At 38.8% G+C, this 25,929-nt stretch overlaps 2 protein-coding genes across 9 annotated transcripts in view; both read right to left on the bottom strand.

Annotated features, from left to right (window-relative positions):
- Positions 1–1,683: 1,683 nt before the first annotated feature.
- On the bottom strand, positions 1,684–14,925 carry LOC133636154 (uncharacterized). 7 transcript variants are annotated; one of them, XM_062029918.1, is made up of 6 exons: positions 13,741–14,925; positions 12,147–13,510; positions 11,634–11,734; positions 4,957–5,081; positions 4,157–4,480; positions 1,684–3,823 (listed from the first exon to the last, which is right to left on the bottom strand). In XM_062029918.1, the coding sequence occupies exons 2-4, from the start codon at positions 13,272–13,274 to the stop codon at positions 5,069–5,071; spliced, it is 1,242 nt and encodes a 413-aa protein (XP_061885902.1). In that variant the 5' UTR covers positions 13,275–13,510; positions 13,741–14,925; the 3' UTR covers positions 1,684–3,823; positions 4,157–4,480; positions 4,957–5,068. The 7 variants fall into 7 exon arrangements, with proteins under 7 accessions (XP_061885902.1, XP_061885876.1, XP_061885868.1 ...); XM_062029892.1 differs by having other exon boundaries at positions 4,157–4,512; positions 11,634–13,510; XM_062029884.1 differs by having other exon boundaries at positions 11,634–13,510.
- Positions 14,926–15,606: 681 nt separating this feature from the next.
- The window catches only part of LOC133636146 (cell migration-inducing and hyaluronan-binding protein-like), a 324,820-nt gene continuing 314,497 nt past the window's right edge, over positions 15,607–25,929 (bottom strand). For both annotated transcript variants that reach the window (XM_062029861.1, XM_062029871.1), the window contains 4 exons: positions 25,083–25,169; positions 23,070–23,227; positions 20,568–20,668; positions 15,607–18,750 (listed from right to left, as the gene is read on the bottom strand). In XM_062029861.1, coding sequence (XP_061885845.1) covers positions 18,623–18,750; positions 20,568–20,668; positions 23,070–23,227; positions 25,083–25,169 — 474 coding nt within the window. In that variant the 3' untranslated portion in view covers positions 15,607–18,622. The remainder of the gene's footprint in view (positions 18,751–20,567; positions 20,669–23,069; positions 23,228–25,082; positions 25,170–25,929) is intronic.

The following is a 25,929-nucleotide window of genomic DNA, read 5'->3' as shown; positions in this document are numbered from 1 at the left end:
AAGATGCTAGACAGGACAAAAAAATAAATAAAAATTAAGCAAAAATATGATATATTCGATTACTGACTAATCGATTGGGATATTCGATAGAATACTTGATGACTAAAATATTAGATAGCTGCATCTCTAATCTATGGCGCCCCTAAAGGGACATGGGGGAATTTTTATTTAATTTTTTTTTTTTTTTTTAATTTTTAAGAAAAAAATAAACTTTTTATAAAGTTATTAAAAAAAAATAAATATATATATATATATATATATATATAATTTTTGTTTTTTTGTTTTTTTTAGACATGTATCTCGTGCACAGGAGAAAGCATTGGCTGCGTGCTCGTGGTTTGAGGTGTGTGTTAAAATGGCAGTTCAGGAGTTAATTTGGCTGTATTTCCAACTCGGACTTCACTGTAAGGACATTGCTGCTTTGCTTGCAAGTCGTCATCGGTATATTGTGTCTGAAAGACATTTAAAACGAATTATGAAGGCATGTAGTCTGTTTCGGCGCAAAGAATGCACCTCAACAGTTATAAACAAGTGGCCTGCTGTGTGGATATAGGTGGATGTACACTAAATGCAAGGAGGATGGATTACACGTCAAGAAAGAAGAGGTGCGCTTATTTCTTAAAAAACTTGACCCAATGGTGTTGAACTCAGAGGAAGGAGACGGCTCCATCGTCGAAACTATTTGGCAAAAGGGCCCAATTATATTTGGCACATTGATTCTTATGACAAACTGAAACCATTTGGTATCTGTATAAACGGCTGTATTGACGGATTTTCCCGGAAAATTATCTGAATTACAACATTTTCATCCTAAATTGAGGCCCACAAATGTTCGTTTTTTTCTTTTAACATCCTTCCATGAGCAGACAGTGGGTGTGAATATTAGCTCTTGTGTCTCATCATGTCCATGTGTCTTCTTAATTACTGTTATTGGTGTCCTACGATACCCTATTAATTCATCATCAGTGTTGGGGGGTTTGGTAGCCCTAATTTCCCCCCCCCCAGTACAAGCATAGTGGGCAGCAAACACTGTTTTTATTCATTTATGTTTATTAATGTATGTATTTATCCTTGCCCTTTTCCACTCATTTTCTCCTAACTTCATCAAAAACCTCAAGATTTAACATAATTTATTTCAAGTCATCTCATAACTAAATTAAAGAGCATATTATGAGAATAACAAATTGCATATTAATTTACTTTTCTTTCTCTCTGTACTTTTTTTCCAGGATGAATTAGACGAGACCATCAATATGTGGGATTCACATGTCATCAGACCATCAAAGAATGACAGGGTGCCCAGTGGTCGCCCCCGAATCCTGTACATGTTCCTAGAACTCTACACAACTTGTGATTGCATTTCCCCAGTGGACAGAGCTGATGTACAGTTGTGTCAGAGTAACTGCACATATCGACCAGCAGTGCCATGTGACACAGACATCTACAACATCTGCAACATTCTGATGGCAGAGTCACAGCTGCATCTTCCAGCTGATGCTTATCAAGAATTGGATTTGTACCTGCACTTGAGGAATGAGATAACGTCTGCTCTCTAATTTGAGATGGATTTTTATTCAGATTATTCAGGGCTACAACATGTCTACACTGACTACACTTGAACAGTGCTATTGTCAGAGTGTGTAAGTGACAAACCCCAAGATGCAGAGATGGCGGCAGGCTTGGTACAAGAAAACATGGTTTTAATGTTCAAAAAAAAGAAAAGGAAAACAAACCAGAAACCAGGAAGCAGGAACAGGAGTCAGGATCCAGGGAATAGCTTAACGCACACAGCTAGCAACGACAGCATACAGCAAACAACGACATGACAATACTCCAGTGGAGGACAAAGCAGGTTTAAATAGTAGCTGGCTGATTGACACCAGGTGTGGCCTGGTGCCAATCAGCTACAGCTGAGGAGAAAAAGCATTCAGGGAGACAATCAGGAAATAACCAAAATAAGAGTGCTGACAGGAAACAAACACAAACGCAGAGGAAAAACTAAGACATAGTCAAACTGTCAGGGACAAGCCTGACAGTAGCCCCCCTTCCCATAACGGATACCAGACGTTCTAGAAAACGTTCTAGAAAACCCCCTCAGCCACAGCTGAGGGGAAACAGCACTCAGGGAGACAATCAGGAAATAACCAAAATAAGAGTGCTGACAGGAAACAAAGACAGGAAACAAAGACAAACGCAGAGGAAAAACTAAGAGATAGTCAAACTATCAGGGACAAGCCTGACAGCTATGCCACAAACATTAAGAACATTTTGCAGCAAAACTGAGGTGCAAATAGGATTGATATGTCACTATATACATACTGACTACAAAGAGAAACAAGGCAGGACATGAAAGAGGAAATGAACAGAACTGAACAACCATTTGAAATGTATTATACTTGCATCGAACAGGAATTTCTTTGTTGAATGATGACAAAAATGCTGAATGATGAACATCATTCAGAATAACAATTGTATAAAAGATGCACATGAAAATTTAATAATTGTACAAAAAGGGACATTCACCTATGAGAACAGACCCTGCTGACTTATCAAAATTATTAAACTTAAACTGTCTTGTGGAAAAAAATTAAATCTCAATGTACTAACAATTTACAGAAAAATGAAGAACATAAAACAACTTAAAAAATGTAAACGGTCTCTGTTTTAATAAGAACAATAAATGGAAATCTGTAGAAACAGTTTTGCATCAGACAAATGCCATAATAACCCCAGTGTAGAAGATAGATGTGCTTTCCATTCACTACACAATATCCATTGTGAAGCAGTCGCCAGACAAGACATTATCAAATTCTTTGCGAAACTCAGGGTATGTGCTGTAAGTGCATGGTAACTCAAGAACGGCTCCACATGTGCGTGCTACAGGCCCGCGACTTAAACCACACAATGTGTTAAAAATTACTTCAATTGTGTCTTTGCACAGCACAGTAGATCCTGTGCAGAAGCGTAAGAAGATCTCCAATTTTCTTTGGTCGATGCTTCTCACATACTGTAGCAGGTGGTTAAGAGCAGTCTGCTCTTGTGGATTTAGGCTTTCAAATTATGGTTTTATCATCTGGGCCACTTTCTTGTTAGTTGGCCTCTTAGATTCATATATCTCCATTATGTTGTCTTTGGTTATGAGCGTTGGCATAGCATTATGAACACTGGAGTGGAAACAGTCAATTATGAACTTTGGCTCTTGAAGAAGAGCTTTGTGTGCCATTGTTAAAATAGCAGCCCGTAAATTGTTTTTAGGGGGCAGGCAGTGTGAGCCCATTCTGGAGAAGACATCAAGTAAGTCCTCCTCAACAGTTTCATCAATGGTACCCTGTAGTGCTTTTTCAAGCGACACACGCTCATTCTCTGAAAGAAATCTGGCAAATGACATCATCAGTAGTTCTTCATACACTGAGCTAACTCCTTTACAACAGGCAAGAACAAAGGCTGGTGACAGTCTGCTTGGTAGGATTTTGTGGTCTAGGTATCCTTTCAACCACACTCTTCCAAGAGCTTGCCATTTCTTCTCAGAATAGTCTGGTCGTAGCCTGGGTACTCGTTCATCTTCCCCCTCAGACTGGTCCAAGAAGTGGTCCCAGAATGCGGAGTACGCCTCTCTTGACACACCATCAGTGTCCATAGCTTTCTCATTTGTAAACTCCATTCTTAGACTAGCATTCAGTACTTTTGGATCCATGAAGACATTAAGGACATCATCAACTATGTTTACTCGTCTTAATTTCAAAAGAAGGATTTCTTTGTCAAATGGATCTGGTGATGCTGGAAGACAGCTTGATGATACAGGACCATCATTGAATGTAGAATGCTGCAAGATATTTTAAAAAGGTAATTAGGTGTGTTTATTGATTGATTAATCCTCTAGTGAACAAACAATAATCAAAGATTTTGACAATCAATGTATCAATTAGCATGCAAAAATGGTGATAATGTTGTGGTTTTAGATTTGCCGCTTTTCTATTTAATACTACGATGCATTAAATTGCAAATGAGTTTTGGAATATTTGGATGAAAAATGAATCTAAAAACATAAGCTTAGGGTGAAAGATCTTCAGATGGTAACATTACAGTTTTTGTACATTTTATAAATGTAAAATGTAATAATTTTACAGGACTGTAAGACGTTAGTGCTACATTGTACCTGCATGCTGCTCAAGTCATGTGGATTCCAGGGAAGGGTGGTGTCTTGAGTATCACTATCATCACCAACAATGGGTCCAAATTTCACTTCAGAGTCCTCAAGAGATTGTTGAATGGCAGGATTAAGAGGGGAATCTGAGACATCACTTAACAACTGGTCTGCATCTTGATTTGGCACAGGCTTTAAACAGTCATCTTCAGATCCATGCCTTCTTGTTGACTGCTGAGTATGACTGCCAACATCCTCAGTAGGTCGTGGATGCAGGAGCTCTGTGTTACCCATCTCAGGAGTTGCTGATCTTGACTGGCTGATTGTCTCTCCTCTCTATTGATAATTTAATACAAAAACCAAGAAAACTAACAAATGTATTATTATTTGTGTAATTATTATATTATCTATAGTTTGAATAATCTCATCCAAGCTGCTATGTATATTCATGTGACTATAACACTCTGCACCTGAGTAAATTATTTGGTGTATGCATTTGTACTTAATGTAGGATTAAACTGAAAGCGTTCACAGACTCCCATCTTAACTGCAGATTTAAAACTAAAACTAAATTATGGTTTCTTAAAGGCCATTTCTGTGTCCTCATATATTTCACCTGTGATTTATAATAAACATAGCTCCTGTGTCATGCAGATTTAATTTAAATGACACTACAGGAAACTATAACTATAAAAATATGTTTGAATTTTAAAGAATACTGAACATTTTGGTACAATAAAATCTTCAGACAACACAAGTTCTGTACTGTTTAGCACAGACTGGTTCCATAAAAATGCAATAGGAGTACTTACTTTTTCATGGTTTTGCTGCAGTGAGCCACTGGCGCTAGATCTAAATCAGAGGAGCTCTCTGGATGATCCACTTGATTGAGTCTCCTGGTCTTGTTCCTCAAGGATCGTGTCTTCATTGTCCTAGCCTATAAAAAGGTGAGCAGCAAATTGTGAGCTTATACAGACTTGACATAGAAATAAGACAATATATTTATCCTAAAAAATAAATGACATCTGTAAAGGTACAGGTCACATTGGATAGGAGCACAGGTAAGAAAGCAAAGGTGAAACTTATTAAATTGGCTAATAGTTGAGAACAATAAATATGTATCAACGTCATATCCATCATACCACAGCATATGAGACAGGTGTAGTACACAACCATAATCAGTGTTGGCGCTAGGAATTTTCAAAATGGGGTCCCACACTAAATTTTTGGGGTTCCACTTTTTTGTAAGCTTTTTAAAACAAATGATAAATGTATGCATTTACCTGTTATATCTCACATTCTATATTGTATTTTGGAAAAAGGTTGTTATAAACGTTACTTAATTCATAAAAAAAACAATACAAAAGAAAACACATTGTAATGCATATGTAAATGTATTCAGTTATAAACATTCATTCACTTTCTTCTTTCCTTCATGGATTCAAACTTTATTTTTTTCTGTATTATTATTCAATATGTCGTAGATGTATTTATTTCAGTATAAAAGTGTAAAAACTTTTTTGCTTGGGTCATGAAATGATAACGGTGTGCCAGGGCATACATACATTTTTTATTTACGCTTAAATCTCTATGAGTCTACATCAACTTCAGATCTATCCCTCAATTCTAAGTTTTTTTTAATGTTGTTTTGTTTGTTTGTTTTATGCCCTTTTTGTCAAAGAAAACTATATTTTTTTATGGCAAACATACATCCATCATGCATCCATCCATTTTCTACCGCTTGTCCCTTTCCGGATCACGGGGGGTGCTGGAGCCTATCTCAGCTGCCTTGGATAGGTCAATAATTCATAAAAACATTGATTTTCATTCAATATAATGTTTTGAGCAATGACAGTTTTAAAGAAAAAAACAGCTTTGTTTTTTTAGTCAACATTGCATTTTTTTCTAAATGACATTTCACCTCAAAGCTTTTTCATTCCACTTTTGTTATGTTTTTGTTTATTTTAATAGTATTTTTAGTTGTGTGCCTCTTTGGGGGACACTTATTTCCTTTTAGCGCGGCTTAAAGGCTGGTATTTACTCTCGCATCAAGTTGTTTGTGCCAACTCTGACGGAGTCTTGTTTGATTTATAGTTCTTCCGTGGGGTGTAATTCTTTTTCCAAACACAATAGGGCAGTGTCTCCAGAAGGAGCAACTACAGCTGTCATTGACTAGACCAGGGGTCACCAACGTGGTGCCCGCGGGCACCAGGTAGCCCGTAAGGACCAGATGAGTCGCCCGCTGGCCTGTTCTAAAAATAGCTCAAATAGCAGCACTTACCAGTGAGCTGCCTCTATTTTTCAAATTGTATTTATTTACTAGCAAGCTGGTCTCGCTTTGCTCGACATTTTTAATTCTAAGAGAGACAAAACTCAAATAGAATTTGAAAATCCAAGAAAATATTTTAAAGACTTGGTCTTCACTAACTGACAAAGAAACAGATAACAGATTTGGTGTCCAGTTCAATTCATGATTTGTTAAAAAATGTTAGTGGCTAGCTAGTTAAAATGAGATATTGTGATTTCACAATACTGTCTTAGAAGTGATCATTTGAAAATGTTCAATTTGAAAAATGTGCACTTAGAGTAAATATATAAAAAAAATGTGTTGCATATTGATATTTATCTGTTTTTATATATATTTATTGTGAGAAATCATTAAGATGATCAGTGTTTCCACAAAGATAAATATCATTAATTATTAATAATAACATAGAGTTAAAGGTAAATTGAGCAAAATGGCTATTTCTGGCAATTTATTTAAGTGTGTATCAAACTGGTAGCCCTTTGCATTAATCAGTACCCAAGAAGTAGCTCTTGGTTTCAAAAAGGTTGGTGACCCCTGGACTAGACACTGTATTTTCTTTTTGTGAATAGTGACGATAGACAACAACAACGACATCGACATCTTAGTCTACACTGGAACTAACCATTCAGAATCATCAGTACTTTTAATCAACTTTGCGGCAGAGGACGCTATTATTATATACAACGATTTTCGGACGTTTTGGGCATGGCACACGAGAGAGCTACCATGTAATTGTAAATAAACAAAACTGTTCAATAACCATTGTAAGTTAACGCCATGCAGGTGTTAATCTTTATAGTCATGTTCAAAGTTCACAAATGTTCATAAATTAACCGTGCCTGAAAAATAATTGACAGTGAATGAGAAGTGTTGTGTGTGAGTGATAAAGACGTGTGTGCAGGACAAAGAATATGTATCGGAATTTAACCTATTGTTAGCACAAGAATGGCTATACAAGTTAAAGAGAGTGTTGCACTTTGTGACTTCTTCTGGACACAACACAATATGCTAAAAAAACGACACATTCAGTAATTATTTTTAGAGCACACCAAGATATTAAGTACACAATATCAGTTTTCACGGAAATGTTAATCACTGTTGTTTTATTGCATACAATCATTTGTGCATTTCAAGCACAGAGTCTGCTCGCCTGTGTTCAGAACTGATCAATCACAGCTCTGCGTTCTGCATCGCCGGCGACACGAACCTAGGATTTTTGGGAGGTGCACTTAAGCTCTGCGGGAAGCAACGCAGGGGGAGAGGACAAGACGGCGTCGCCTACGTTACAGGACGCCAGAGTATACACCAGGCCTAATATATATATAATATATTGCTTTTCCAGTTGACTGCGTGGCAAAGTTGGTAGAGTGGCTGTGCCAGCAATCGGAGTGTTGCTGGTTACTGGGGTTCAATTCCCACCTTCTACCTTCCTAGTCACGTCCGTTGTGTCCTTGGGCAAGACACTTCACCCTTTGCCTCTGATGGCTGCTGGTTAGCGCCTTGCATGGCAGCTCCCGCCATCAGTGTGTGAATGTGTGTGTGAATGGGTAAATGTGGAAATACTGTCAAAGCACTTTGAGTACCTTGAAGGTAGAAAAGCGCTATACAAGTACAACCCATTTATCATTTATCATCAATGACTATGACGTTACAACATAACATCGGCGGCTCCTCACAAGTCAACAGCCTAGTTCTGTTGTACCTGATGTCTGCTGTAATATTGGCACATATTAAAACTATTAGGTCTCTAATGGAGGCAGCACGGTGGACCAGGGGTTAGTGCATGTGGGTTCTGGGTTCGATCCTGGGCTCGGGATCTTTCTGGGTGGAGTTTGCATGTTCTCCCCATGACTGCGTGGGTTCCCTCCGGGTACTCCGGCTTCCTCCCACCTCCAAAGACATGCACCTGTGGATAGGTTGATTGGCATCACACTAAAAAAATTGGCCCTAGTGTGTGAATGTGAGTGTGAATGTGGTATGTCTATCTGTGTTGGCCCTGTGATGAGGTGGCGACTTGTCCAGGGTGTACCCCGCATTCCGCCCGAATGCAGCTGAGATAGGCTCCAGCACCCCCCGTGACCCCGAAAAGGACAAGAGGTAGAAAATGGATGGATGGATGTCTCTAATGGCTAGGCTGATGCTCAGACAGCATTAAGAACTGATCTTGGATTTCACTACAACTTGACACTACGACCAAGAATGTTTTGGAGCGGATGCAGGTTCGAAGCAATGAGAGACCGCCGGTAGAAAGTTGTTTTGAAATCATTTTCTGATCAAGAATCATGGAAACAAAACTTTCGAATAAGGCTGCAGCTAACGATTATTTTTCTATCGATTAATCTATAGATTATTTTTTCGATTAATCGGTTAATCTATAGATTATTTTTTCGATTAATCTATAGATTATTTTTCCTTTTACCGATTATTTTTTTTATTCAAAATGAAGATAAAAAAATAAATGTAGGCCCGTTTTTTCAAAAGGCATGGCTTTTATTTACAAAAAAAAAGAAGTATGGCCACTCAGTCAACATTGACAACAACATGACTAAATATTCTGTAACAATGTAAACATTTAAAACTTTTAACATTTAACAAAATTAAAAGTAGCTTATTTGCTTTTTAATGTGCAAATATAAAAGTCAACATCCAGTGCAAATCTTAATATTCTGCAATAGTATAAGCATTTCAAAAGTAAGTTGCTTATTTTGCTTTAAAATGTGCAAAACTAAAGATAAACATCCAATACAAAAAAGTGTAAAACGAAATATTCTGTAACAACAGTGTAAACATTTCAACAAAAGTGAAAGTATTGCTTATTTGCTAAAATGTGCAAAAATAAAGATAAACATCCAATACAAAAAAGTGCCAATCTAAATATTCTGGAGCACTGTAAACATTAAGTATTGCTTTTAAAATGTGCAAAAAAAACATCCAGTCCAACACAGTACACAGTAACCAATTCTACTCATTCCAGTGAGTGTCTAACAGTTGTAATGAAGAAAGGTTAGCATGTCTACATGCTTTGCTTCTTTTCTTGTTTACAATATTCCCAGCAGCTGAAAATAGGCGCTCAGAAGGGGTCGATGTGGCTGGAACTGAGAGCTAATTAGCCTTCACCTCAAGCCAGGATTGCGAGTGAGCTGAGCTACAGTTTAAGTTTCTAGAAGGTCAACGGGCTCATAGTGATGTTACTAGTAGTTGACTGGGAGGTGTTTATTATCATTTGGGGAGAGTCCGCTGCCTGATGCTCACCTGCTAAACACCTATCTGCTCCACGCTGAAGCGCTGACTACATGCGCTCTGAATACGCACTGCTGATTGGCTGATAATGCTTTGTGTGTACCAATCAGATGGTTGTGTGGGTGGGACAATGCTGCGTGTGTACCAATCAGATGGTTGTGTGGGTGGGACAATGCTGCGTGCTGAGACAGAGGCAGACGGAGCAAAGCAGCTTGTTAAGACTTTAGCTTTAGCTTAGAACTCGTTCGGTACACCCCCGTACCGAACCGAAAGCCCCGTACCGAAACGGTTCAATACAAAACACGTACCGTTACACCCCTAGCAGATACAAATGACACATTCATGTTGTTGTGTAATGATGACAACGTATGCTCGCGCGGACGATTGACTAGTTGATGGTTTTCTTTTCAAATGTTCGTTCATAGCCGTTGTGCTGCTATGATAGGCCATTTCCGCTCGACACAGTGTGCATACAACAACATTATTAGGCCGTTTATTGAAATACTCCCACACTTTTGACCACTATTGGCATACTTTTCCCCCCTCGCTCGCACCGCTCGCACCGCTCGCATCGTCTTCTTTGATCGTCTGCTTTGCGCTTCGCCATGACGGTAGTGTGACGTCATTATGCGACGCGTCGACGCACAAAAACGGCGTCGACGTATTTACGTAACCGATGACGTCGACTACGTCGACGCGTCGTTTCAGCCTTACTTTCGAATGTCTCAGAGTTTTGTGGATTCATAGAAAGAGTTCTAAGTTTGAAGGAAAAGACCATTCGAGCCCTGGCAGATACTGTTTCAGGGTTGCTATTGTTGTGTACAAACCTGCTAGTTGTGTCGAATACAGAATTATCGCTAATCAGTTTGGAGCGCACAGCAGCAGTGTGAAGAAGTTTGTGTACACTTTATTATTCGCCTTTATTATACAGTACCTGCTATATTCTCTTTCATCTCATCTGTATTTCATTCAGGAGTCGGAATGAATCCAGCATTCTCCATTTCCTGCTACCTTCTTAAATAAATCTCACTTTCTTTTTTTCCTCCCTTCGATTCACTTCAAAATGTTAGGGTCTTGTAATTTGTGAATCAAATAAACAGTCTCCTCTTCATTTTAACTGTTGCCTATGTATTTATTGAATGGTATCTGCTTTCAGGTTGGAAAATACTTGCGCATGTGCAATACGAAGTGTACCCTCCGGCAGCTCACACCCATCCAAGAGAACTAGTTTCCTATTGTATAATCTAGGTATGTTAGTCCAGTTTCTCAAAACTGTCGATCTGGAAGATTAGTCTCTGATTTGATAGTGAAGTGATTTTCACAAGGAGGAAAATGAGTGGGCCTCCCATTTGCTAGAACGTGAGTCTTTAAACTGGTGACCTCTGAAGGCTTATGAGTGCTGCCCAAGCAAACTTCTCCCACTATCACCCAGCCTAGATCCAGCCTCTGTGCATATGGTGCATTGTGTGTTCCATTGATTTGACTGCGCACTTTATGGACTCTTAGAATGTCCCTTCCGAGTAATAGAAAAATCTCAGCACTGTCATCTAGAGGTGGTATTTTGTGTGCAATACGTTCGAGATGAGGATGACCTTGTGCAGCGGCTGGAGTGGGAATTTCCTCTCTTTTGTTTGGTATCATGTTACACTCGATCAACATTGGTAGCTGTATTGCAGTGGCGCCATCTATGGACTCTATGACGTAACCAGAGGCTCTGCGACCAGCTGTGAGACCTACACCAGAACAGGTCTGCAGAGTGTATGGCGCTGCAAGGCTGTTAACTTCGAACATATCGAAAAACTCAGAGTATGCCAATGACAAGTTACTCTGGTCGTCCAACATGGCGTACATTCTTTTGCTCTTGCTGCGGTCATTAGCTGGGTAAACACTGACCAGGCATATTTTAGAACATGACTTTCCTAAAAAGCCCTCCCCACATACCTCAGTGCAACTTGCAACGACTGTTTCCTCCTGTCCATCTTCTTGCTCCCCGCCGTGATATGCTGGAGGTAAGGAAGTCCTGAGAGGAAGGGAAGGTGAGTCTGGATGCAAGGCAGAAGGGTGCTCGTCAGAGTCACATTCAGAACATTTAACTGCTGCTTCACAGTTACGAGCCACATGTCTGGTAGATGCACAGCACTTGTAACATATATTATGTTGCTTTAACAGTCTCTTCCTTTCTTGTAGAGGTTTTTCCTTAAAACCTCTACAATGTTGTAGTGCATGAGGTCTGTTATGTACAGGACACCATTTGTCTGGTTCATTAGTGGGTGTGGCTGTTACGCTTGTTTCATGCACTGAAACTGTTCTGCGGTTGTTACTGTAATTTTCTCCAAATCTGTCCTTTTTTACTCCGCTGATGAATGATGGCTGGATATGGAAGCTTGGGTCATTGCGTGCCTTTGCTTGTGTCTGAATAAACTGCAGAAAGAAGGTAAAAGGAGGAAAATTTACTTTATATTCCTGTTTGTAGCGTGAGCCTTCCATCATCCATCTGTCTTGTAGTCCATACGGCAATTTTTCCACGATTGGAGCGATGCCTCTTGCCGTATCAAGATAGGACAGTCCATGTAAATATCCTTCTTGCATTGCTGAATTGATTTCCAACAGTAAATCGCTTAGCTCTCTTAGTTTTAGGTGATCTTTTGGCCCTATTTTGGGGAACTGGTCAAGTTTTGCAAAAAGAGCGCCCTCTATGGCCTCTGGCGAACCATAGGTCTCTTCTAGCCTGTCCCAGATGAGTTGTAAGGCAGCTGGTGATTTATTTATATTCACTGCTCTGATACGACGTGCATGTTTAACTGACTCTGGGCCCAGTGATTTAATCAGGAGGTCAATTTCTTCCCCAGCTTTAAGATCAAGACTCTCGGTAGCGTTAGTGAATGATGATTTCCAAGCTAAATAATTTTCTGGTTTGTCATCAAACTTTGTGAGCTCAGACGTTAACAACTGACTCCTTACTAGATATTTAGCAAGTTCATTAGTGTCATTAGAATGATATTGAGCGGGTGAGTAATACTGGTTGTGGACAGTAGAGGGCGTTGTATACATAGGAATATTATGGGCACTGTTTTCTGGGGGTCTTTGGGGCTGAAAGTCTTTTGAGACTGTGGGTACAGATTCATGTTGCCTATCTGATTCCTTAATTTTTACTTTGTTCATCCCTTCATCTAGTTTAATGTCATTTGTGTTTATTTCACGTGGCTCTTTATCACTGGGCTCAATGCTGGGCTCACTGTGTTTTCTTATGTATTCAGCTGTCCGCTCATGGGCGCTTTGGAGTGAGGGCAGATGAATATAATGTTCCACTGTCGTTTCCAATCTTGCAGCAGCGTCCTCCATCACTGCTGCTTCGGCGGCGGCAGCTTGTGCTTCACCTTCCTTCTCGAGTGCATGGAGTGTTGCTTCCAATCTAGCTTTTTCTAGTTTAATTTCTATTTCTTTCTTTGCAAATGCAGCTCTGGCCTGGGCTGCTTCTGCTTTTGCACGTGCTGTGGCAGCTGCTAACGTTAGACTTGCGGCAGACGATCTGCTTCCGGACGATCTGCTTGCCCGGGAAACCGTAGATTCAGCGTTCTCCATTGTTCGTGTTGATGTACTCACTATGCCTTTACGCTGACTTAACAACGTCTGTCGTGCTGGTCTGAAAACAGCGTATGACAGTGCAGCCTGGGGTTCAGCAGTTCATCGAAAGGTGTCCCTTTTCACTGTACTGGCTTCATGAAACCTTTTCACTTTCCAGTTAGTTAAACACCCCCACACAAGAAGTCGCAGACGTCAGGATGAGTTGGACCCGTTTTTATATGGCAGGTGTGAAACTATAACAAACAGATACAGTATAGATGCATCAGTATACACAAATAATGCAGCAATTATTAATTAAAGCTTAACATAAATCATATACTGTCTCATTACATTGATATGAGCCAAAATAATGCATTCAAAATAAGACTTGTAAATAGTTCCTTAAACATTAAATTATCTACTTAAATGTACTACTTTCTAACATATATTCCATCTAAACATCATTTTTTACTGCAATACTCACAGGGAATGCCTTTATGAACTCTAACACAGCTACAGAACAGAACAACATGCCGTCTCCGTGGTCTGAATCACATTACATCATCATCTCTGCGCAGCATGGCCAGGACACTCACTTCCTGATTCTCTTAAAGAGCCAGTGCACACAATACTAATGGCAGAGCCAGAACACTTAGTCTGTTTGTATATTCAATTGTTCAATTAAACATAGGAATGGAAGGAAATGGACTGAACCATATAGCAATTAGTGTTTACAAAGTGTTTTAAAGGGGTCATATAATTATTTTTTTCCTGCATTTTAAACACTTCTTTGTGGTTTAGGGGTTCTTAACTTTTTTGACCTCGGGGCCCAAGTTTTTCACTATAGAGGGGCCCGGAGCCCACTCAAATATTACCACTTACTCTTGATTTTATTCAAATTAAATGATTATACTCAACCGCATGATGGAGCAGCATGCACACACAATGCCCCTTTCATATTTCTGACTGCCCCCTCATATATGCCTAAAACCGGCCCTGTTTTTTGGTCAAAATGTTGCCGACATACGTAGATTGTTTTACAGACCATCTTCAAACCACTTTATGACCGTCTCTTAACAATGCGCCATCTTGTGGGCGGTCCAAATGCGTCTTTTCCCCCATCAGCCATGTTGTAGTTTTTAGGTCTTCCATTTGGAGTCAACTGACAGATACAAGTTAGAACTATACGCCACTTTTGACAAAAGCGTCAAACTACAATGGCGGACTCGCGCAAACCTCTTCGGGTAATCTTTACCATATATGGAGACATCTGCTAATGTCACCAATGTTAAAAACGTCACAAATTGGGCAAATTCCAAACAGCTTGATTGGAGGAAGTATGAATGAAGGGAAGATTGTTCCATTAAATATCCCTGCTTTGCCTCAATGGTTTGTTTTCAAAGTTTTCGGCACTTATGCAGATCCCAAATACGCAAAAACAGGTACCAGTAGGTAAGAAAAGTTGGTTTTGCATAATATGTCCTCTTTAATTGAACTCCCTTTTGCACACACACACACACACACACACACACACACACACACACACACACACACACACACACACACACACACACACACACACACACACACACACACACACACACACACACACACACACTTGGGGAACAAACAAACACAAATTATCATTAAAATTATGTTCAAGGTGGCTTCTTTCTTTACATATCTATAGCTTAGTCTCTCTTTAAAACCAGGAAGTGAGTTTGGCACTCCAAGATCAACAACCCCTCCCCCCCACCCCCCACCCCACCCACACACACACACACACACACACACATAAAAACCAGTAAAACCACCCAGTCATCTGAAAGAGAAACAATAAAAAAAACTGAATCTAAAAAATGTTAAGTTGAAAATGAAAACACGTGACATTTTAAATAACTGTAAAAGTAATAGCTAAAATAGGGTTTTTAAAGGCTACCAAATAATATTTCCTTCACTTACAGACACTAATTCTCACGCTCTTTCTTTGTCGTCACATAAAGGGTCACTGTCTATGAGGGTCACAAGCTAACCAGGAAACACATTGGGGCGAGCATTTACCACACGTTTGTGTTTGTTTATTGTGAGGAGCTGGGAGACAATCGGGGAACAATCTCATGAAACATTATGCACTCCTATGAAAAAGAACATTTCAATACATCTTTAAATGTTCAAAGACAGGGAAAGTTATTAGCTACTCCAATGCTTCATAATCTTTTTTGGTGAAGGGTGAAAGAAAATTCAAATGAAATAAACTGAGAATCTCAAAAGTGTCACTCAGCTGACCAAATATTGAATGTGTTCTTTGTCCAGACGCTGTCAACAAGCAGACACCAACGCAAAGTAAACAAATTGTTCAGTATTTTTTATTTCTGTACAAAAGTCATAAAAGAAAAACATTTAATTTTTTTCAGTTTACAAACTCAAGTCATATACACAACACATCCATTTTGTTTACTGTTAACAAGTCATCCTGGGAATTAACCTTATGTACATTCTGGGCCATAAATGGTTGATTTGAACCGCAATGATTACAAGCAACGACTACATCTTCAATGACGATCTCTTATTATCGCTTACTATTTATACAGAAACAAAATATATACTTGTATTAATATACGGTACAAGTAGTACACACATACTGTGGATTCGCCCACAGTTGAACTCGAAATGTTTCAAACTACCATCTTTTTTATTCCATCAGGACAATGATCCAAATACATCACAATAAGCTAAGACACAATTGAGCTTGTGGAATGGCCTTAGAATCTGTGTGCACAGTGCCAGAAAACTAACTTAAATGATCTCTGCTGATTCAGCCAAGAAAAGAGGTCCAATAACCTGACTTATCAGAAGAAAAAGTGTCTGGTTTAGGGTCAGACTTGCTAAGGGACATTTAACCATTGTGTCAATAAATGATATGTATCATTTTTACCAAAATAAATATCAACTTGTGCACACAATTGTTGTTTTTGAAGACGGACATCCTATTATTTATTCCACTCATGATTTTAAATCCATCATTAAGGGCCCCTAAGTCATGTAACATTCATGACCAAGAATAGTGTACATAAACTTCTGACCACAGCTGTTGAATGAATGAATATCTTTCATGAAGTGTACACACAGGACAATCACAACCGTGCAACTCAGATGATGCCCCTTACAAATTTAGACGGCTGGTGATCTGTACAATAAATAAGTATAAAATATATCTCTTATCTGCTAATTTTTGAAAAACACATCCAACATACATAACACAGAAATACTGCTACACCCTCCGAAAAAAGACCAGCTATTTCGGCAAAGGGAGGATCCTTTGTCAAACCAGATTGAGATTGATATTTCTGCATTGGATTTGACTCTTTAACAATAAAACCTCTTTTTGTTTGTTTAGGGCTTCTTGCTTAGATACACAGAGATGGATCACAAGCACACACAAACATGAACATCATCACAATGTCAATTGGGGAAACTTTCCAAAAGTTACCAATCACTGGTTGAGATGCAAACAAGGAATGCAATTTTAAGCATGTAGTCAGGTAGAACTGTGCATGTGTTACAAGCAAGCACATTCATTTACTTGCGGCGCCACCTATTCGCCTCTGCAGATCAATATTTGAAACATTTATGTAACTTGTTGTTAAAACGCCACAGTATGCATGGTAACTAAGCTACTTAACACACCTCATATGCACCCGGTCTGCCAGAGAATAATAAGACGTAGCATGAGGGATCGGTGTTCCAACTTTGCTATATTTGGCGAGTATTCAGACCCCTGTCGATTCTCCTTTTCAAAGAAGAGACTAGCGACAAATCTAGTAAGGAGACTTGGGGACTGACATTTGCAGTTCCTAACATATTTGTTTTATTGTTCATGTTTTTACTCGCTATTTGTCATGGCATCTGCGAAACACTGCAAATGATCCCCCATTCAAATATACCGTAATCATTTTTTTACTTTAAAATCAATGTACTCTACTGTACTTTGTAAGAGGACAAAATTACAAAATCAGCAGGGAATCATGCTCAAGTACGATTTTCCCCACTGTATTTAAATAATTGTCTTAAAAAAAAAAATTGTGTCAGAGATTGTGTCTGACATCAAAAGTTCCACGAGAGAGTTTGTGATAAAAATAACAGCAAACAAGCCCTGCATAAATGCTTTTAAATAATAAAGCATGCAGGCATAACCTAATTTTAGGGATTCTTAGGGAATTGAATCAATCAATCAGTCTTTATCGTTTAATGCTCAAAGACTAGAAAGGACAGATCTGAGAAGATGGTATTGGATCAAAGTATTTATCTTCGAAGGTAAAGTCACCCTCAAGTAAGGCTGGTTTCACTCTTTTGTGATGCAGGACAACAGTTGTTAAGATACAGTGGAGTGAGACGTTGGTGGGCCACTGACGAACTTTTGGGTATTACAAATATTTTGTCTATTTTGTGTGAGCCACGACTAAATAGGCAGTACAATTGTTGGATCTTCTATGGTGAGGTTACCCCTAAGCAACAATTGTTTCACTCTTCTGTGATGCGGAAAGATCGTCATTAAAATAGAGTGGGGTGAGACCTCTAACAGTCAACAACTTCTTTCACAATCTAGTATCTAATTCTACTTTCACATGACTCAAGGCCTTGAACAGAAAACATAATTTTCAACGAAAAAATGTACCTGCCTAACATGTTCCGTTTGCCATACAAAGCTAACATATATAACAACTACTGTGCTAGTGATAAAACATAAGCGTCGAACCAGCCTTGATTCTTCTGCAGATACGAAAAGGCACATTGTCCCTTTCATGCTGTCTACCGATGAGGGTCTAGGTACCATTATGTGAAAACATAACTCATAACTCTTCCTCTCATGAACCCATGCACACAAAGAGTGAAAATGAGTCAAAACATGCCCCTCTAATGTGTTGCCTATGCTATTATTTGTTGGACAAATACACCCATTGACAAATTTGACCACTTGACTTGACATATGTGCTCGACTGTAACTTAGGGCACCTTGCCAAATCATCAGGAAACTTTGTACACAGTTTTAAGGGACTGACTAGCATATGTGCAATGTAAGCAAGATTGGTTAAAAAACATAGCCGCCATCAAGCAAAACACATTTTGGCACAACCCAAGAGTCTGAGTCTCGTGACAACATTTGAACAGAATGGCGTGTCCTCATTTTTACACAAGTGTGGAATCATGGTGGACATTGTTCTTCATTCCCAACACATCCAAACTTAAAACACACCAGGTGGTGAAGCAGCTCAGTCTGCAGTGCTGACTACATGAGTGTATTATATGCGTGTATTTTTTATGGGTATATAGGGCCAACATAGTCTCTTTGTAGTTCTTTTTGCCACTCATAGCTTCATCTTGTGGACCACTGGGACGGGAAGGACCTGGTGGATCTTGGCGCTGTTGGAGTCCACTTCCATTCGAACCCAGTCAGGGCGAAAGGAGCCCTTGAACCCAACAAAAGTCAACTTATCTGCGGGGAGGAAACGTTACGTTATTTCAAAATAAAAGAATAACTAGGATTTCTAGCGGCTTTAAAGGAACACAAAGACATTTAATTTAAGCTCATTAACACAAACTAAAAACCTAATGAACTCAGCGACTGTGCTCATTTTCATGTTTATAATTTAGATACAATTCCGTTCCTTTTTGTTAGTTAAACAAGTTTTGCTCAAAACTTGCCTGTTTTAACAAGGAAATACAAGTAATTCACTACTCCTATAGAATTACAACTGTGCGTGTTGTGATTGTGTGGTAAGCAAAAAGTAAAGATTCCTTCTAAAGTATGGACATGCATTACACTCACATAATACACATTAGTTACAGTTGAATAACAACAAATATTACATTTCATAATGTGAAATATTTATTGTATAAAATAACAGAAATAAAAATATAAAATTTACATTAAAATGCATAAACTATTTATTAATTTACATATATACATTTCATTAAAAATACAAATATATTCTATAATTGTGTAAAATATGCATTTAAACCTAGGTGTCCAGACTTTAGGGACGGCCTGTACTGCATATTTCTATATGATAAAAATGATTAAATAGGATTTATTCATTTAACCTATTTTTTGACAAATATGACAAGAGCAGCATCAAATGCCTATTATTAGTAGACATTAAAACTAGGGGTGTCTTGATACGACTTTTTCACTTCTGATACGATACCGATATTGGAGCCTTGAGTATTGGCCGATACAGATACGATAAAATATCAGCAGCAATCATACATTGATGCATTTTCTACCGCTTGTCCCTCTAGAAGTAGCGGGGGTGCTGGAGGCCTATCCCAGCTGCATTCAGGCGGAAGGCAGGGTACACCCTGGACAAGTCGCCACCTCATCACAGGGCCAACACAGATAGACAACATTCACACTCACATTCACACACTAGGGTGTTGCCAATCAACCTATCCCCAGGTGCATGTCTTTGGAAGTTGGAGGAAGCCGGAGTACCCGGAGGGAACCCACACAGTCACAGGGTTATGCAAACTCCACACAGAAAGACCATGAACCCAGCACTCGAACCCAGGACCTTTGTATTGTGAGGCACATGCACTAACCTCTGTGTCACCGTGCTGCCTGCAATCATACATACTTTGATTATTTTGTAATGTGAAATGTTAAAAAATAAATTACAATGGTAGGTACGGTATAAAAACACTAACATATTTATCATTCAAATGTCTGAAATGGACTGATGCTGTTTTAAAGATGAAGTGAAGTGTTCATTGTTTTGTTTTTTTGGTAACACCTACTGACCACAATCATTCATTAAGTTAAGCTCATGAGGCACAAAGTTAAATGATGCGGATACGTTTGTTACTGGATATTTAATAGTACGCTTTTGCCTTGGAGACTTAGTATCTGTAAGTAATATGCAACTATAATTATTTGATACTTGTTTATATTGACAAGCGTTTAGACTTAAATTTTTTTGAATTAATGTCATCTATTACACATGTCTAGATTGTGTGCTTAACTGTTGTGTGGCTGCTAGCTCTTAGTAGCATATAGCCTACCATGTTTACTTTCTGTAAATTACTTTATTAAAATACAAGAAAATTGGACATTTCGATGTTAACTGACTGTCCTGCTTTGCACAGGTAAACACAGTGCAGAGCTGCTTCATGAGAGCACTTATTTTAACCATTTTAGATAAAAGAGAATGTAATCCCAAACAAGCTTTTGTGCTGATATCGGACCATTGTCTGATTTCAATATCACATCGAGACACTCCTAATTAAAACTTAATTTGTTGGTTAACAGCAAACCTTTCAGTTTGATGTTTGCAGAGGCTCCAAGTCGCTCCAGCACTTTGGTCCATGGTCCTTTTGTCACTAGACGGCCTTTTGACGTCATGAGAACAATTGAACTGCAGAAATGAGCACAAATGTTGTCAATAGCAGTAAAAATAGTTGTATTTCTTTTTTCTAAGCTGCAATATGTGTTCTTTTCAACTCTACAATAAACAGAGCACACAGTGCAGATCCAAATGTATAAACAGATCATGTAATTATGAATTTAAATATAATAAACACACTGTCTATACTGTAATGCAGTGACAGTAATGCAGTAACATAAAATAAGACATGAAAACAGCTTGCATCCATTATATTACTCTAAAGCACATATGTCAGAGTCAAGGCCCGCGGGCCATATCCGGCCCGCGAGAAGGTTTTTTACGGCCCTTGGGATGATCTTGATTTATTATTAGAACCGGCCCGCAGACCGCAGATCTTTTTTTTTTTTTTTTTTTTTTTTTTTTTTTTAGACCGCAGATCTTTTACACGCACCAAGCGGATGCCGGTCCAAGGTTCCGAAAGGGGGCGAGCGGCCCGCCGGGACGCGCCTGCCGGCCGAAGGGCTGCAGCCCGGCCGTCAGTCGCGGAGCCCGCCGTGCCACGCGCGCCAAGGGGGCGGGCCGAAACCCGGCCCCGAGGCCCTGAGACTTCTGCTTTGTTTCCCCAAACCGCGCGTCACCGCCGGGCCCGCACCACCGTCGGGCTGCAGCCCGAGCGTCGGTAGCGGAACCCGTCATGTGCCGCGCGCGCCAAGCGGAGCGGGGGGGTCAAGCGGGCCGAAACCCGCAGGCCACCCCCTCACCACGAGGCCCTGAGACTTCTGCGTTTGACCCCTACGCGCGGCCCGTCGGGACGCGCCCGCCGTCAAGCCACGAGGGCCAGCCGTCGGGTCGCGGAGCCCGCCGTGCCACGCGCGCCAAGGGGCGGGCCGAAACCAGCGGGGGGTTTCGGGCACCCAACTCGCCTCCCTCCCACGGAGGGAGGAGGGGGGTTTAATGTGAACATTACTTTGCAATAACATATTTAGAGTTTTTACTCAATTCAAGTTTAAAAGTTAAAGTTTAATATTTGTTTTCACTGCATGTTACTTCTCCTTAAACAAAGTGTTGTTTTTGATTTATAGATTTTTGCACTTTATTTTATTGTATTTCAATTTAATTATATTTTAAAAATATTTCAGTTGAGTGGATGATAGAAAATTGCTATTATTGTTTTTTTCTTTGAAGTAAATTTAGCCCACTTTTGCTAAAATAGAAAATATAGGCTACTGATGGTGCCTTGAATACCGGTTTCTTTCATTTAATGTTCATGTTATGGGGATTTTTATATAAAGGAAATTTGTCTTTTGTGTCTGTTGAAAATTAAAGATTACTGACAGAGCCATAAGAAAATATTGCTTTATTTATCTGATCATATTGGAATATATTTGTTAGGTTTTCAGTAGGTTCAATTAGGTTCACTAGACTATATGCGTCATTTAAAAATTTTTCAATGAACATTCGAACAGTCCGGCCCTCGGCTTGTAGCTAAATTTTTTATTTGGCCCTCCGTCCATTTGACTTTGACACCCCTGCTCTAAAGGATGTTTCGGGAACACTGAAACAAACCTTTTTCCTATATATATATATATATATATATTTACACATACATACATACATACATACATACATACATACATACATACATATATATATATATATATATATATATATATATATATATATATATATATATATATATATATATATATATATATATATATATACACATACATATATATGTATATATACATACATATATATATATACATACATATATATACATATATCTATATATATACATATATACAGTATATATATACATATATACACACACATATATATATATATATATACACACATTTATACATACATACATATATACATACATATATATATATATATATATATATATATATATATATATATATATATATATATATATATATATATATATACATATATATATACATATATATATACATATATATATATATATATATATATATATATATATATATATATATATATATATATACACATACTGTATATATACATATATATATATATATACATATACATATATATATATATATATATACATATGTGTGGGAAAAATCACAAGACTATTTCATCTCTACAGGCCTGTTTCATGAGGGGTTTCCCTCAATCATCAGGAGATTTAAATCTCCTGATGATAATGAAAGGACTAACAGCTCATCCATCCACTGATGACTCAGCATCAGTTTCAAGTAGGAGTTATGGTATCTTGCTCAAAGGTACGTTGATAGGACTACTGGGGATCAAACCCTCAACCTTGAGGTTAAGAGACAATGTAGTGATTGAAAGTTGCCCTGTGGCGGCCTCTTCTGGTCGAAAGACAAAAGCGTTTGCAAACTAAACTGTGGCTGATTACTGAATTATTGAATCTTACCCATCTTTCAGTCCGCTGATGTAGTTGTCTAGTTGGGCAGGGACACCCTGGAGGATCGTGTTCCTGAAGGCCTTGCTCTCTACCACCTTCCCATGAATCCCATCAATGACTGTCAGCTGCACACCATCTTCTGCTTGGTACAACTTCTTCCCATTCACCTGGAAACCAGCCAAGTACAAAGATCCTGAGCTCTACGACACACCATTCAACTTCTATTGTTGTAGTTGCTGCCTGCGTTTCCTGTATGTGCTTCATTTTAGCAGCTTTAAAGGGGAACTGCACTTTTTTGGGAATTTTGCCTATTGTTCACAATCACTCTGAAAGATATGACGACAGACAAACGCATTCTAACTTGTAAATAAAAGTAAATAAAAGTCTGCTTACAGCGGAGCCAATGGTAGCTCCTCTATTTGCCCATAAAATCCAATAAATAACCATTTAAAAAGCGCCAACAATACTCCGTTTACATTTCGTGATTTGAATATCAACTAAGTATTAGTGATATTGTTATTATAAGCACTATCACAGACAAACTAATTATACCGGCGCCGTGATCATTTTTGTGTGTCCCTGTTTACATCATCGAGTGGTCTGCTGCTTCCTCGCTTCCTTGCTCCCTGTAAGTTTATTCTAGCTCATAAATCATGCATCTCACCTGGACATGAGAAGTCTGAGTAGATATTCCGACAAGTTGGTACACTTTGACAGCCATTTAGGACCCGAAACTGGCGAGGACGACACAAAAAAAAACGCTTGTTCCCAACCTCCCCCATCACCCTGTTTCTTCGTGACTATTATGAGACATTCTTCACTTACATGGGAATAAATGAACATCCCAGCAGTTGGCATCCTAATGACAGCAGATCTTACACAGAAAGTGATGTTTTATTATGTCTGTTGGCTCTCATAAAGTCTGCTGTGAGCAGAAATCAGTGATGTAGAAAAAAAAAGAAGCAAACATTGTCATGAGTTTTTTTAAATTAATGCGCTGCGTATGCTTAACATGATCAAAATAGGTAACTATTAAATGTTATTATAAATGTGCCTTTCTCGAGGCAGCGGATAGCCGTTTTGACGACTCCAATAATAAAACACAGATTGTGAAGGTCATTAAAGAAGTGCAACTCTCCAGCCATACTACTACAAGGCGATGCAAGGGAATGGCTGTGGCTGTGGAGGAGCAACTGAGGAAGGATACTGACGCACGTGAGTGCTTTTCCCTTCTCTTTGACTGATATGGTGGATGTGGCAGAATTGTGTGTTTTCATCAGGATAGTTTTTGAAGACATGAGCAGCAGGGAAGAGTTACTCCCCATTTTGCCATTAAAAGGACACACCAGAGGTGAGGATACTTTTAAAGCTTTCAGGGGATTTGTTAGTGAGATAAAACTGCTGCTCTTCAAGCTGATTTCCATCACAACTGATGGGCCACACCAGTGGGTTAACTGCACTGTGCAAAAAAAGTGAATCTTTCCCTGATATTCTAAGTTTTCATTGTATAATTCACTAGTAAGCGTTGCATGGAAATATTTAAAATATGAAAGAAGCGATGGATGTTACGATGAAGACTGGGTTTACAGTTCGGACCAATAATCGTCAGAGAAGGCTTTTCCATGCTCACTTGGAGGAGAATGATGTTGAGCACAAAGATCTGCAGATCACTCGGATGTTAGGTGGTTGAGCAGAGGTAAATTTTTGGTCAAAATTACGGAGCTGTTGCCTGATTTCCAAAACATCCTGAAGCTTTGAAATCATGTGGATTACCATACAAAGCTAGAGGACAACCAGTGGCTTTTAGATGTATCTTTCATCACTGATCTCACTGGCGAGCTCAATGTATAGAATGAAGAGCTGCAGGGTGAGGGTAAAGATGTGTGTGGCTTTGCGACGTTGACGCTGGCCTGGTTGAACTCGGGAGGTTGGTTACTTGAAAAGTAGACCTTTGGTCAAAAAAGATTGGGCCCACCTGTCTTAACGGGTGTGAGGGGAAGAAAATGGTTGAGAAAAGGTTACCTCAGTAAAAGCAAAGTCCTCCTTGATGTGAAAGAAGCGAGTATTATAGGACTCCATTTTGACCTCCAGTAAGTGCTCTGCTGAGTGCTGCAACAAACAAACCAACAATTAGAGCTCAACACAACAAACAAAACTGTTGACATCTGAGAGAAGACTCACACATGACAACTTAATAGAGCCGAGGTGGTTAAAAAATGTTTCTTGGAAATCAACTGTTTACAGTCAGGCAGGATTGTCCAAAGGGTGGCCCGTGATATTTTCTACATACAAAATTTGATGCATCCCACATTAGAATATTACACAGGACAAAAAAAAACTGCAGATGGCCCAAATCCCCACAAGCCCAAAATGGCACCTGCAAACCACAATGGATGATTTAGTTATAATGTACAATTTTGGCAAGACACCAATTTGTTAGTTTATAGTATGTTAAAAGCCCTCAAAAAATGATTTATTTGCTAAAATAATGATAGTAAAGAATATTAATAGTAAGAACTTTTTTTTTCAGAGGTTCCCTTGTCAAAACATTCTAAAACAACACAAAAAAATGACATGTTCCTTGTGACCAAAAACGTGCCATTGAAAATAAAATTTTCTATCCCACATTCATCTTAAATCATGTTAATACAATCCTTTCGGTCATTTTGGACTGCTGGCCTTCAATTTATTATCCTGTATTTGCAAAAATGTCATTATTTGCCAGGATATACAAGCTCATAAGATTTGGACGATCGGGCTGTTAGTTATCCGATTTCCCCTCTTCTTACCAAATAGGCAAACAACTGATTATCTTATGTCTTATACAATTGTTTCATAAGATTTCCTTGTAGTACTAATACTTGTCTGT

Source organism: Entelurus aequoreus, linkage group LG02, assembly GCF_033978785.1.
Source record: "Entelurus aequoreus isolate RoL-2023_Sb linkage group LG02, RoL_Eaeq_v1.1, whole genome shotgun sequence".
In the NCBI taxonomy this organism is placed as follows: Eukaryota; Metazoa; Chordata; class Actinopteri; order Syngnathiformes; family Syngnathidae; genus Entelurus; species Entelurus aequoreus.
This window is presented reverse-complemented; position numbering and strand designations above follow the sequence as displayed.